General features: G+C 45.5%; 1 protein-coding gene across 8 annotated transcripts in view; it reads right to left on the bottom strand.

Moving 5' to 3' along the window:
- Nucleotides 1–11182: 11182 nt before the first annotated feature.
- Nucleotides 11183–15084, bottom strand: part of Actn1 (actinin alpha 1) — a 93058-nt gene continuing 89156 nt past the window's right edge. For 5 of the 8 annotated variants that reach the window (XM_003472376.5, XM_003472375.4, XM_063241072.1 and 2 more), the window contains 3 exons: nucleotides 14974–15039; nucleotides 13600–13758; nucleotides 11183–11879 (listed from right to left, as the gene is read on the bottom strand). In XM_003472376.5, the coding sequence (XP_003472424.1) occupies nucleotides 11721–11879; nucleotides 13600–13758; nucleotides 14974–15039 (384 nt within the window). In that variant the 3' untranslated portion in view covers nucleotides 11183–11720. The remainder of the gene's footprint in view (nucleotides 11880–13599; nucleotides 13759–14973; nucleotides 15040–15084) is intronic. The other 3 variants (XM_063241077.1, XM_003472374.4, XM_063241073.1) reach the window with 1 other exon arrangement.

Here is a 15084-nt window from a genome sequence, read left to right as displayed (position 1 = left end):
TGAGGTCTGGACAGAGGCTGCCAGGGGCATCACTGTCCCCAGCAGGTCCTTGAGAGTGCTGAGGAAGCACTGCCGTCTGCTCTTTGCAGAGCCTTCATGCTCCACTGCACCCAGGTGGGCTGGTGAGGGGCACACCTGTCACTCCAGGACGGGCACACGACCCCCGCTGGGCTTTAGACCAGTGAGCAAAGCCCTTGCCGCTCCAGGCCACCATGATGCACACAGCCACAGGCACCTCGCTTTCTTCAAAGGATCTCCTTGCTAGTCATGAAAGGGCAGGCTAGGGACACTGGCGCTGCTGGCCACCCCTGCCACTTCAGAGGGAGGGAGTCAAACCAGTGAAACTAGGTCCCGCGGACACCACGCAAAGGCCTGCCTCACATCTGGGAATCTGTGTTACCACAGGACACAGCAGGTCCTGGGGCCAGCAACTGACCCAGCTTTACCAGCTTGGGGGGTTTTTGGGTCTCTTGCTCCTGGAAGGATCCCAATACACCAGTACACAACAGCATGGTTCCTGAGTATCGGCAATGAGTGACGCTGGGTGGGGACAGTCATGAGTCATTTCATCTTCTCACCAAAATCTCTCTACTTCACTCTCTAGCTTACCTTGGTTTCCGATTTTACCGTTCTGGGTTTTGTTTGTGTTTTTGAGACAGGGTCTCACTGTGCAGTCCAGGCTGGCCTTTAACTGGCTAGATAGCACACACTGTCCTCAAACTTTCATCCTCCTCCCGCGGCCTCTTTAGTGCTAGGATTACAGCTATATGCCACCAGGCCTGGCCAAACTTTGCCATTCTAAATAAAATCCTGGGCCATTTGTCTGGAGGCTGGGGTTATACAACCTGCCTCAGTCTACCCCAGGGACCAAGAACAAGGCAGCTGATGCTCCCCGGCCTGTTCTCTCCCTTGTGAGGAGAATGCTTGGACACTTCAGGGCCTGTCCAACACTGACATCCCATGGACACTCTCCCTTTCCGGTCCCTCTGCCAGTCACTAAGGACCGGTGAAACCTCTGCAGCCACCTCTGCTGTCACCTTTGTACCTTCCCTTTCTCCTTTATTACTGTTTTCACCATGGGGTTCAACTCAAGACTCGAACCTTGCTGTGAGGAGAACCTGTCACCACAGGACACACCCCTCTCCCCAAAGGAAATCCTGGAAAGTCCGTGGGGCTCTCCATTAATTGTAGTTCTCAGGACAAGTCCCAGATGAACCTTGTTATGGTTTCTATCTAGATTTCCCCCAAGAGCCACATGCACTCACAAGCAGATCGTGTGGAAAGAAGTTAGATGATGGGGACTCAGCTGACAGTGAGGAGGCGGGGCCCGCTCAGAACAGGCGGCTGGCTGTGAGCATGGCCTGTAAGAGGATCTCCAGCTCCTCCCCTGACCCTGCTTCCTGGCAGCCATGCCGGCAGCAGCATGTCCACGATGCTCCTGTGCCCTGCTGTCCTGCCTTGGAGCCAGGTGACTATGGACTGAAACCTATAAACTGTCAGCCAAAATAAACCTTTGCTTCTTTTTGGAGACGCAGTCTCATTATGTAGTCCAGGCTGGCCTTGAACCCACTATGGACTCAGGTAAACCTTGAATTTGTGGCACTCTTCTTGCCTCAGCCTCCAGAGGGTTGGGATTGCAGGTGTGTGCCACCGAGCCCAGCTCCACTCAATTCTATCAGACAATTTAGTGCCCTGATGCGCTTCTACTTCCTTATAAAATAGGGTGCATCCTCTCCTCTTGATCAGGACTCTGGGTGACAAGTATTTCAAATTCACATGGCCACCTTGAATTAGAACAAGGAAATGTGTCATGAGGCTTGGCTGGATGTAGAAAATGTAGGTATCAACAACTCCTGGGTTTCCCAAGATTAAATTAACCCCTTGAAGTCACTTCAACACACTTGTCTTGTCCTATTTAGAATCATCTCAGTCCGGTTCCACATGACCTTCCCACATGTGCCAGCCTTGGCCTTGGGTTGTTTTCTTCAGACTGAGTTACAGGGATTTCCATTTATTCCTATGCAATGTAATCTCACGAAATTACCGCTGTCATTATTACTAAGATCTTTTTAGCCTCTAATTTTCTTCTTTATTTTATTGGCTTCAACATGACCGTGAGTCATCATGGAAATGCTGACCAGCACAAGACTGACTGGGAAAGACCTAAGCCAGCACTCTGGGTGTGCCCATGTGTGCACTCACCCAGCCTTTGGGAAGGACGTTCTGTCCATTCCCTTGCTCCAGCAGTCCAACTAGGCTGAGACACTACTTGTCTGAATTTCTGTAAGAACTGAGACATCTTTGTTATTCCAATATATGCATTATATCCATAGAGTCTGATACACACCTCATCCTCCCCCCCTACAAATAAAAAGTCAGAAAACAAAACAAAAGCCTGACTTCTGGGGAACATGGTGGATAGATAACAGCAGCTATGAGCTGGCTATCTCTGTGAGATTCCAGGAATGGTGTGGTGTGAGGAGTCCTAAGCAGGAGGAGATATACCCTGCTGACCCAGGAATGAACTAAACTGAGAGAAACCAACTAGAAATGCAATCCCAGTGCTACAACTGGAACAGCTAAAGTTTCAGTGCCGAAGCTGGAACCCGCACCTCTGGAAGCCACAATTTGAATTTCCTGCCACCGCTGCTGCATCTGAATCAGCACAGCAGGGATAGAGATGTGAAAGCTCTGAGAGCGGGAATCGGTGAACTGAATTGAGAGCAGAGCTGGCGGGGACCCCTGCATTGACCTGCGGTGAGTGAGAGGAATGGGGATTCTTCCATAGACTAGGAGGCTCCAACACAGGACATTCTGGGACCGGGCAGACTAGCCAGAACAGGATGCTGCAGTGACTTCAGTCACATATTCCCTCTCAAGTGGGATTGGTGGAGAGTGCTTGACCTGGGTGATACTGCAGACTAAGACCCAATAGGCTAGCCCTGCACCTGGCAGTGCACCCTAATGCAGTGAAGCCTTCAGCAGGTTGACTGACCTGGAGGGGTGGACCCAGCAGAGGCTGCCCAGGTCTGTGTCTCCCTAGTACACTGCAGTGGGCGGGAACACCTAGCCGGCACGATTCAAACAAACTGTAACTGACAAAGAAAGAAATTGGGCCTCCTATATACACTTGTATGGAAGGAACAAAAAGTATGGGAAGAGGGAGCAATAAGAAAGGGTCCTCAGTCCTCAATCCTGAGAACACTGATCCAGGAAAGGTGAATGTAAAGGAGAATGAGGACAAATAACACGCAATATCAGGCACAGCACCAATAGACATAAAGTGGTATCTCCGGGACCTCATAGACGAGTTCAAAAGTGAAGTATTTAACCAAGTAAAGCAAGATATAAGTAGAATAGTTAGAGAAATGCTAAACACCTCCCAAGAAAAAACAGATGGTGGAATGGAAGAATTGAAAAAAAGGGGAGAATTGTTTGATGGAGAATTTTAGAGAAAACGTAGAATACATGAAGCAGGTTCAGAGAGATTACCAGGAAACTAAAAACTCTACTGAAAGCTGGCATAACAGCTTGAAAGAAACTAAAGATAGATTATCTGAACTGGAGAACAGATTTGTAATGTGGGAGCATGAAAGGAAAAACTTCTTAAAAATAACAAGGAAACACGCAGTAACAATGCAAAGGCTAGAAGATGATAAGAGGATCTATAACTTAAGAATTAAGAATGTAAAGGAAGAAGCAGAGATACAAACAAATGAACTGCAAAGGCTATTCACAGAAATAATCAAGGAGAACTTCTCTAATATGGGAAAAAGTAAAGATACTCAGATGTATGAGGAATACAGGACCCCAGCCACCTACAATCCAAACAGAGCTACACCCAGGCATATAATAATCAAAATTCCAGAAATCCAATATAAGAACAGAATATTAAAAGCTGTCAGAGACAAGAAACAGATCACTTACAAGGGAACACCCATCAGAATTACAGCAGACTTCTCAGCACAAATCATCAAATCACAAAAAGCATGGGGTGAAATAATTCAAGCTTTAAAAGACAATAACCTCCAGCCAAGATTGATATATCCTGCACAACTGTCCCTAGAAATTAATGGAGAAACAAGGTGCTTCCAGGATAAAGAGAAACTAGGGTAATTTGCAACCACCAATTCAACTATTCAGAGAATACTGCAGGACATTCTAAAAAAATAAAAATACCAAGATTCCAGAAACAGAGGCCACAATGAATGGAGCAGAAAGTGAAATGAAGAAGACAAACTGACAACTAATGACAGACAAAGAGCTCAACAGAAATGAGGCAGAAAAGGTTGGATGGTAGGAACAGCTATTTTGGAGAAAACAAGACACCATAATAGCTAGTGCTGATTTAATATCTTGTTTTGAAATCCCATCAAGCTTTTGCTCTTTCTGTCTTCATCAGTCTTAACATGTTGTATCTTATTGGATTTTATTATATATGATAATATAAACAAAAATTTTATAGACAAGATTATACAGAAACCATTGTTCATTTTCCGTTAGTTGGTTCTAAATACCCTGTAATACTGTCATTCTCTTGAATGGTTTTACATTGTCTTGATATGTTTGATGCTACAGTATACGAAGTTACACTCAGAGATTTCAAGGAAAGAGACACTATGGTAACTACTTTTATGTCGGGATATCTTGTGGTGAAACACCATTTTGCTTAAATGGTTGTGTTCTGACCTGTGCTGCTTTGTTATGTCCTCTTTTACCTCAATCTCCTTTTTTTATTATTTATATCTTTTTAATTAAGGGAAAAACTAAATAAAAATAGCAGGATATATTATAGTAACCCACTTTGATTTCCTATTAACTTGATTTGAAACCCTGTATTGCTCTCACCATCTTGTTTTGACTGATTTTCCTCTATTCTGTTTTGCTTGATAGTACCAAGTTTGAGAGTATAGGCAACAACTGTGAAGACAATAAGATTCACTATGATGCCCATTCTGGTTTGACTATTATCTTCTTTTGAAGTCCTGTAATGTCTCCAATGTTTTGGTTTTGTTCTTTACTGTTTTGTTCAATTTTACTATAACTGATGATATAGGCAATTATTTTTAAGATAGCAAGATGCATTATGGTAACCATTGTTGATCACCTGGTATTCTGTTTTTACATTATGTACTTTGTCCATCCTTTTGATTTGACTGACTCTGTTTTGTCACATTTGGTTTTATTCGCTTCAAAAAAAAAGTAATAAGAACTGTGGGAGGTAATAAAACCCAAAATGTGTAATTGTCATTGTAAAAAAAAGAGAGGAAAATAAAGTGCTCTAAGGGATATAACTGCATGTATATTTAAGCGTATAAGATAGATAACCATATTACTGAGTTTTGTTGGATCATTGAACAGAACTGTTTGCGGTCTCACTGTTTGAATGTCCACTTTATATGCTTTAATTTTGCAACTCGAACAACTATTTCTTTTTTTTTTTTTTTGTCTTTTTCATTTTTATCGGTATCAGAGATCGAACTCACAATCACACACTTACAAGGAAGGCGCTGATGCCGCTGAGCTAAATCCCCAGCCCCCAAACAACTATTTCTAAGATGACAATATGTACTCTATTAACTAGTGATTTCCTGCTGTTTTTTTAAAAATTCTATATAACTTGTACCCTTTTTCTGTTTTCTTTTTCTCCTTAAATAAAATTAAAAAAAAAAAAAAAGCCCAGCGACTCAAGAAGTCTCTTCCTCATAAAGAGATTACTGTACTGTAACAAGTGCTCACAGGCCATCTCTGGAGCAGTTTGCTTCCAGAAGCCGGCTCTCCTGGGTGGTGAGTGTGTGCAAACCTCTCTTGTGGTGCCATTGGCTGGGAAAGCCTGACAAAGAGGACTTGTGAGCAAGAAAACATGACAAGAAATGGAAGATGCCTAGAGCGAGCAATGAGCCCATAGCAGAGAAATTCTGTTAAGAATGGATGGCTTGCATTGCTTTTGGAACTTAGATGGCTGAATTAATCACAAAGGGAAGTTTTTCTTTACTTTTCCTATCAAATATAGAATCCAGAAGACTTTGCGGGGGGGTGGTTGACAGCAATCCATTCTGTCTTTTTTTTCTTTTTCTTTTTTATCGGTACCGGGGATCGAACTCACGACCGCCTGCTTGCAAGGCAGGTGCTTATGCTGCTGAGCTAAATCCCCAGCCCCTATATCACTGACTTTAAAATGCAATCAAACTTACAGATAGTACGTTATCAAGAAACAGGTGTAAAACTGTCACCACTGCCTCTTCATTTACAATTTCACTATGTACTTTATCCACATTGATTACATATTTATTGGAGGGCCTCATTTTGACTATATTGGGACATTTTTATCATGTGCATAGACAAAAAGGAAAATATGAGGAAAACATGTCAATATGCCATCAAATGAAGTGTCCAACTCTTCTGAATTCTTTGAGTCTTTTCTTAAGTGCTGTTGCTCCCACACTATGGTCCCCTGTGCTGCCAATAGCATTGTTAATGCATTGTTTCTTGAGAGTGCCACACCCTGATCAGGATTTGAGGGAGTGCCTGTCTTGCTGGGTGCCCATCTGCAGGTTCGATCTTACTGAAGGTGTTCACTTGTAGTCTCATTTCAGGAACAAGAAAATGGAAAATGTGAAAATTGCTGATTTGCAGTAGCTCTTACAAGATCATCTCTGGAGCTGTCCCAAAGGTGATACCAACCTAGCCCAGGAGCAGTGGCCCCCAGTCCAAGGGGACCCAGCTGGTAAACAGCAGGTAGACTCCAGCCCAGGTTTCCCTTGCGAAGTACTGATGTTGAAAGAGTTTATGTTTCTTTCCTTAGGGAAAAGGCAGACCATAGTCTCAACCTCTGGTGGTGGATAGCATTGGCATCTTAAGGTCAGAGGTGCACCCACCATTCATGCCAGCTACAGACAGAGGGCCCAGCACAGGTTGCAGAAGTATTGGGAGAGGCTGGAGCCTTTCAGGTGGCCCTGGAGGAAGGCATTTAAGTCACCACAGGTGTGCCTTGAAGGGCATCTTGGGGACACACACCCTTCCTGTCTTTGCTTCCTGTCCACCAGCAAGTAAAGTCTGCCAGTCTCTCTTATCACGATACTCCACTCATCACAAGCCCAAAGGCAGCTGGCCCAAGCAACTATGGACTGAAATCTCTGATGCCACAGAACCAAAGTAAATCTTCCCTCCTTACCAGCTGACTGTCTCAGGCATTTTTGTCACAATATTGGAAAAATAACACCTCACTAACTCATTAGCCAAGTGACCCCCTGGGCACTCACCCTAGGCCCAAGAGACAGTTCTGAGCTGCTCCAGTGATGGAGGACATGGCACATTCTGAGACAGACTGGGTTGCTAGGATTTTGCTAAGGGACTGTCAGTCCAGAGAGAAAACTGTTTTTAAAGACTGATTGTCATTAAAGTCCTTAGTGAGGCATATGATCAGACAGACACACGAAAGCACAGGCTTTATGGACAGGAAAGAGATGTTGTGAATCCATCTACCCTGACACAGGAAGTCACCCACCTCTTGGGCCAGGGCAGTCAGATAGTAAAGGAGCTGGACAGTGAGGCTGGAAAGTGGGTGAAGGTAAAATACAAAGGATGTGCAAGGGGCAAGTGTTATGGTTTGTACCTGCATGTCCCACCAAAGCCTCATGCAGTCATGGGGGCAGGCTTCTAGGGTTTGTGATTGATTCATGGACCAGTGCTGCGATTATGGGTGTGAGTGCTATACCTGCCCTGAGACAGGCAGCTGCACACAATATGGAGAGGAAGAGGCTTTCTCCCTGGCTCCTCCCCTTTTGCCTCTTTTGCTCTTGCTGTCTTCTGCTCCATGAACTATTGCCCCTGCGCCATGCCACCCTACCTTGGAGCCAGCCAATTATGGACTGAAACCCCTACAAACTGAGCTAAATAAACCTTTCCTTCTTTGTCTTAGGTGTTGAGTATTTTGTCTCAGCAATAAGAGAAAAGTAACTGAGACAGAGGGCGATGCAGGTGAGATGACAGCCAGGGGCTCCAGGGCATCAGAAATGATACTGTTGCAATCATCTCAGGGAAATCTGGCAGCACCTCTAAGCGAACGCCCATTTGTCATGGTTTACCACCTCTACTTGATCTAAATCAGGAGTTTGAAACTTTGACCCCAAAAGTCAACATTAAGGGGCTTAAATCTATTAAAAAGATTAAATTGGGCATACTGGTGCACACTTATAATCCCAGCACTTGGGAAGCTGAGGCAGGATTACTGGGAGTTCAAGGTCAGCCTGGGCTACATACTAAGCTCAAAGCCAGCCCATATTTCAAAGAGGGACCTTGTCTCAAAAAGCCAAAAAATTGTAACAAAAAACCAAATAAGTAAACCACTCTTAGTACTAAAACTTTAGTGGTGCTCAGCAGTTCTGACGCCATCAGGACAATTTATGGATTAAAGTGCTCAAATACATGAGAGAAGCCAGCATATATTAGCTAATATGGGGCTTTGTTTAGGCAGTTTTGCAGCCTGAAACCAGGGTTTCTTGAATGTTGGGGAAATGCTCTGCCCAAACTGTTATTCTAGCTAGTTTTTTTTTTCCTGAATAGTATTATTGAAATTAGACATGTGACTTTAATTTTGGAGAGGTAAGGGAATTATTAGTAAGTAGCCTAGATTGCTCAAGGGGCTTGATTTATTACCTTTATAACATTTTCAATTGCTTTGAACTGTGCGACTTCACTCTTTGGATTTGAATATGCCTCCGTTGGGAGTGTGACATCCTGGAGAGTTATTACAACTTGCAAATATGGCTTAAAATGCTTAAAGGAATTTAATGAAGTTTGCAAATGGGGTTGTCTTAGAGGGAATTTAACTTGTCATATGTGTAACTGATTAAAGCATTAAGTGTATTTTTACAGAAAAACGTATTATCAGTATTACAAACACGTGTGATGGCATTAAGAACACAGGCTTTAATAAGGTGAAAGTTAATTATGAATAACAGTGCATGTATTTTTGTTCAAATGACTTGACACATTTTTAAGAAATGAACACTGATAAGGCTCTGGAAATCAAGACATTAAAGTGCTTAGCCAGGTGTGGTGGCTCACGCCTGTAACTCAGGAGGCTAAGGTGGGAGGATTGTTCCAAGTTCGAGACCGGCCTGGGCTACAAAGTGAGCTCAAGGCCAGCCTGAACTGCATAGCGAGACCCCGTCTCAAAAAAGTAAAAAAAAAAAAAAAGACATTAAAGTGCTTGCCCCCAGGATTTAGAAAACCTTTTTTTGGTACTGGAGCTCGAACTCGTAACCTCACACTTGGCAGGCAGGCACTTATGCCACTGAGCTAAATCCCTGGCCCTCTGCTGAACTCTCATTCCACTTTACTCCTAGGTTTGCACAGAAATAGAGAAGGCCATGTGCCCGCCTCTCTCGAAACACTTCAGTCCTCTGGAAACCAGGATCTGCCTTGACCCATGGTTTTCTTCAGAAATTCAGCCACCAGAGACTTATTTTCCATCATCAGTGGGAAAACCTAAAGCATGCTTCCCAAAGCAAATGCCAATTCCTCAATCAAGATCCATTTTCCTTTCAGCCCTTCGGTCCAGGCCTTCTTTCCCAAGGATACAGCATTTGAGAAACTCCCTGAATCAATCTCTAAACAAGAATGCCTCTTCACTAAAGAAAATGTATAGAAAAAAAAAAAAAAAGAATGCCTCACAATGAAGACTCACCTGTGATTCCACCCCAGGTAAGTTCCAGTTGAGGCTTTATCCCTTTAATGAAGGATTACATCCTGTTAAGACAGCCTCAAAGTTTAAAATTAGATTGGTCACAGCTAGTATTTCTATCCCTAGTATTCTATGAGCTCTGTTATACGATCCAATTTACATCAGTACCACTATCTCTACCTAACAGGGAAAGGAGTTGTAGTGCACCGCTTACCGATGTTAAAAGGGCATCATAGCTGGGCATGGAGGTGCACATCTGTAACCCCAGTACTCAGAGGACTGCGTTAAATTCAAGACCAGTCTGGGCTACACAGTGAGTTCGCAGGTAGCCTGAACTACATAGCGAAATTCTGACTCAAAAAGTGGGGCGGGGAGCATTGATTTGAACTCTTTGTTTGATTCCAGACCCAATTTCCAAACATAGCCATAGGATCTCAAAGGCTGTTATGCTTCTGTATTACACTGTTCTGTTAATAATCACTGGTCGCTAGGGATTTAGCTCAGCAGCATAAGTGCCTGCCTGACAAGCATGAGGTCATGAGTTCAATCCCTGAAAGCAAAACAAAAAAGACTTGTTGATGGCCTGCATTTTGAATAAAAGCCTCAGGAAGAAGATGGGTAAAAAGAAAAAAATGAGAAGCTAAAGCAAACCGCTTGAGATCTTACTAAAAATGAAGATGCTGATTCTGTATGACAGGGGCAGAGCCTGAGATTCTGAACTTCCATGTTCAGATAACGCTGCACGGCTGTTATTTGTGGGACTTTCTTCTTTCAATGCAAGGGACTGAATGCAGGGCCTTGTAAAAGGGTTCATGTGCTTTTACCACTGAGCTACACCCAGCCCCTCTGTGGACAGTTTAAACAGGAAGGCGTAAGACGACCCTCAGACACCTAAGCTGGTCTCTATGGTAAAAACCAAAGGACTGAGAAATACAGATCTTGGAGCTGTCTGATGCTAAGGGAGGACAAACGGAGGCTGGGCCTAAAGTCCCTCACATGTAGCCTTATTTCTTTTTTTTTGTCTTTTTCGTTTTTATCGGTACCAGGGATCGAACTCACGACTGCCTGCTTGCAAGGCAGGCGCTTATGCCGCTGAGCTAAATCCCCAGCCCCTGTAGCCTTATTTCTAAGGCAGTCCCATGAGGATACCAGCTTTTCTTCTTCAAAACAAAAACACCTCAAGTGTAAGACAATAGAACACAGCAGAATCAAAAGCATGTTAGAGGTAGGACCAAGTGGCCCCCACATCATCCCTGACCCCACACACCCTTTCAGCCAACAGCAAGCACCGAACAAAGAGCTGTGGTGGGAGCATTGTTTTTAATATGGTCTGTGCCAAGCAGTATCAAAGTCGTCCACAACCTCCAAGTTTATCCTACTTTTAAAAGGGAGTTGTTTTTTTTTTTAAAAGTACACTGATAAAGAGACTAGCCACACCTCTGAAAAGACTTAAAGACGAGAAGCCATGTAAGTTATCTTCCTTAAACACAGCCATTTCAAAAGATTTTCTTTAATATCATAAAATATTTTAATGGACAAGTGAGCTAGCAAACACACATGCACCAATGTGCCTCTACTCCCAACCCCCACCAGGTGGACATGAGATCGGAAAAATGAATACAGCAGATGAAACAGATACAAGAAAAAAAATCAGTAAAAAGAATGGAATATAACTTTGTGCTTGGTTATTTTCCTATGTCACAATAAAACAAAAACATTTCGGTGCAAATAGTTAATTTTTCCTCTTTTCCATTTAAGTCTGGTGGAGAAAAAAATACTTTTCTATAATAAAATATGTAATTTTTTTGTTGCTTTTTTGTTTTTTAATTTTTAAACGTTTTTTCTTTTTTGCAGAAAATAATCTTGTAAACTGTCACTTTGCGGGCTGGGGGACTCGATGCCGTGTGGGTTCTAGGTTGCCCCGCCGCCGCCGGAGGCTGAGCGCTGAAACCAAACGGGCAGGAGAACAGGACAGCGGCGGTGCAGGGCGGGCGCAAGGCGGAGGGGGCGAGGGGCGAGGGGCACGGGCGGGTTAGAGGTCACTCTCGCCATACAGTGCCGTGGAGAAGGACATGTAGTCCAGAGCACCAGGCACCGAATCGGGGCCGGTGTACGGGGCCATTCGTGCGATGCAGTACTCGGCCTGGTCAGGTGGAAGCTCCCGGCGCAGCTCGTCCACGGTGATGTAGTTCTGCGGAAAAAGTATGGTCAGGACCGCAAAGCCGAGCGGCCGTAAAGCAGGGCGGTGCTGCTGCAAAACCCTGCGACTGTAAACCGACCCCGGAAGTCAGGTACCCAGGGCCTGCCCCATTTTTACTCTCAGCTCTTTTGGATCTATGAACAGACATCTACGTGTCTGTTTATATACGTATATACGTATGGAATATATATTTTAAAACCGATTGTTGTGCACTTCTTTACCTACTGTGGCCTCTTTCCAAACTCAATTGTACACCTATAATCTCATGAGTCACCCGAGGCCTCAGGATCACTGTGCCAGGCAATACCTGCAGGCATTCTGGTGGGACACACAAAACTCACACCCTCAAATGGGCTCTTCAGTGCCCACTTTTAAGTCTAATTTTAATGAGTAGATGAAGACGAGCATCCAGTATGGGCATCCAAAATCCGGCCAGCAGTCTTGACCAGTCCATGAGTGTGGGCCCTGCCCTACTCCAGCCAACTCTCAGCCTGGGTACCTTCCTTGCCCTCCAGCTTCTCCGTGGTTTGGAAGCTGCTGCTGCTTTTGGAGTTTGAGGGTTGAGAGGACCCTGACCCATATCACAGTGCACCTCCCAAGCCACGGTTCTACATCTGAATCCCCAGGATTAAGACTAAGGCTGTCCTCCCATCATTCTGTATCAGAGACCAGGCCCTTTTGGGGGTCTGTTTTCCTCCTCAGGATTCTAAGTATCCTCCAAACTCTCAGCTGTTCTGACTCTAAGGAAGGTATCTTTGAATTTAAATCATCTTGAGGGACATTGTAGGTTCAGCTTTTGCTATCTAAGAAACATTTCAGGAATTATAGTCACTTTTGGCTTTCGCTTTTCATAACTGAATCTTTTTAGTTCTGAGAGGATGGCCTAAGGATTATCCTGTGAATTTCACAGGTACCTCCTCTCCAAATCTCTTTGAGTTCCACTTCAGTCTTTTCCATATCACAGAAATTCTGGCTCCAGCAGATCCCTTCAGGTCCCTGGGCTAAAGATGGCTAAGAATCTGAGCAGTATGCAGGCCCACCAGTGACCACTGCAGATGGCAAGCCTTGAGCTGGGCCTCTGGCCGCTCTAGAGACAGCCTCTCTGCACCCCACCCCCCAACCCTCACCAACTTTTCCATTGTCAGATGGGTGCTGCCAGGTATCCAAAGACTTGGAAATCAGAATCAGGCCATTGCTCAGAGTAGAAAAATGACAAAGATATGCTTCTCTCCTGCTCCCCCACTATGTTCCACATTCTTGCTGTGGAACATAGTGGGGGAGCAGGAGAGAAGGATGTGAAAGGTCGGGGCTGGGGATATAGCTCAGTGGCATAAGCGCCTGCCTTGCAAGCGTGGGGTTGTGAGTTTGATCCCTGTTACGATAAAGGATGTGAAAGTTAAGTTCCAGGGGCTCTCAGAGGGATTTTTCATGGTCCTGCCACACCCCAAACCACTCCACTGCTCTCCACCATTGCTTCTTCCCAAGTGAAGGGTCCTCCGCTGATAGTAGCACCCCCCTGCAGGAGCCCCTTAAGCTATTACCTCTGTTGAGCCCCTGGTGTTGCTGAAATGCATACAGAGGCACAGCAAAGAGCAGCCCCATAGGACCATAGAAAATGGGACAGTTGAGGTGCTCACATCTCAGCCCTTCCAGGTAGAGTCCACCCAGTGTTCATCACCCCAGCACAGGGCCCGCGCCACAGGAGACCTACCTTGTCCCCAGCCAGGATCTTGAAGGAAGCCATGACCTGGTCTGCCGTATCTGTGTCTGCCGTCTCTCGGGACATGAAGTCAATGAAGGCCTGGAATGTCACTACCCCCAGGCGGTTGGGGTCCACAATGCTCATGATGCGGGCAAATTCTGCCTCTCCCTGGAGGAACAGCCAACCCAGGCCTGTGAGCCCATGGCCTGCTGAGAGTCTCTTAGATGGAACTCAAGCCCCTGGGACTCACAGTAACCTGTGATTGGCAGAGGGCATGGCAGCCTCTGACCTACCCTGGGGTGCCTGGAAGGTCTCATAGGGACCTAGTACTCAACAGTGGAGACCTAGCCTGGTGCTCTCACCCTTTACATGTGCCTGGGTTCCCTTTGGAGAAAATAATAATGCTAGTATTATAACAATAACATCAACATTGGCTAACGCCCACACAGCATGTACTCTATGCCAGTACTGTTCTAAATGCCTTATGTATTTTAATTCATTTTGTCCTCACAACAACTATATACAATCTTTTTATCTCCACTATATAGATGAAACATCTGAGGCATAGACAGGCTGCTCCTGGCCCTGGGTCACACAGCCAGTAAGTAGGGATCTCAGACTTGAACTCAGGCAGTTTGGCTCCAGAATCTGTTCTCCCCCACCTCTAAGTATTAGATACATGCACCACACATGATAAATTCTTTCGTTCAATCCTTACAGCTTCCTATAAGCTTCCCTTCACTTCATGTGAGGCCACAACTGGTTATGGCAGAACTGGGATTGATTCTCAGGTTCACTGCTTCTAGCCCAGTCCTTGCCCGCTTACTGGGCAGCCTGTGGGCACCACATTTTGTGTCATAGCCAGGAGTCACCTGACTGCCCAATGAAGCACCCTGTTCAGAAACCTGGATGAGGGAAGGCACACTAAGGTTATGGCGGAGTGTAGGACAATGGCAGAGTGGTGGCAGGCCTGGCCGGAGCCATCAGCAGAGTAGAGGTAGAAATCTAAGGCTTCATGGGAGATGAAGAAGCAGAGACAATCCCAAACATGGACCATCCCAACAGCCAATCCTTCCTGCCAGCCTGGGGCTCAGCCTGCTGTCCCCTGGAAGAGTGGGAGCCCTGTCTGCACAGTGAATACCAGGTGAGCCTGCATGCAAAGACTGGGGGATGAGCCAGGCCTCCCCGTCACACACAGGCCCCATGAGTGGGCACAGCTTTCAGGGTGCTGTCTTCCCCCAGCCCGGGGGACTGGAGGCTTCTCCAGGAGGGCGACCCTCACCAGGGCCTCAGGCGTATGATGTGAGGACTCGGCCTCTCCAGCCAGCGAGCCGGCTGCCTCGTGGCTGAGGCCTGCCAGACAGAGGGTGAGGTTTACATTACCATGTTGTAACCCATGGAGATAAGGCAGGCTCGGAAATCATCCGTGTCCATCATGCCTGTCTTCTTCTGTGGGGCAGTTGGTACCAGAGAGGAGGGAGGGACAGGTGGAGG

This window comes from Cavia porcellus, unplaced genomic scaffold (genome assembly GCF_034190915.1).
Source record: "Cavia porcellus strain 051 isolate PalLab524CR breed Dunkin Hartley unplaced genomic scaffold, mCavPor4.1 scaffold_31, whole genome shotgun sequence".
NCBI lineage: Eukaryota > Metazoa > Chordata > Mammalia > Rodentia > Caviidae > Cavia > Cavia porcellus.
The sequence above is the reverse complement of the archived record's forward strand: the minus strand, read 5'-3'. Positions and strand labels throughout refer to the sequence as shown.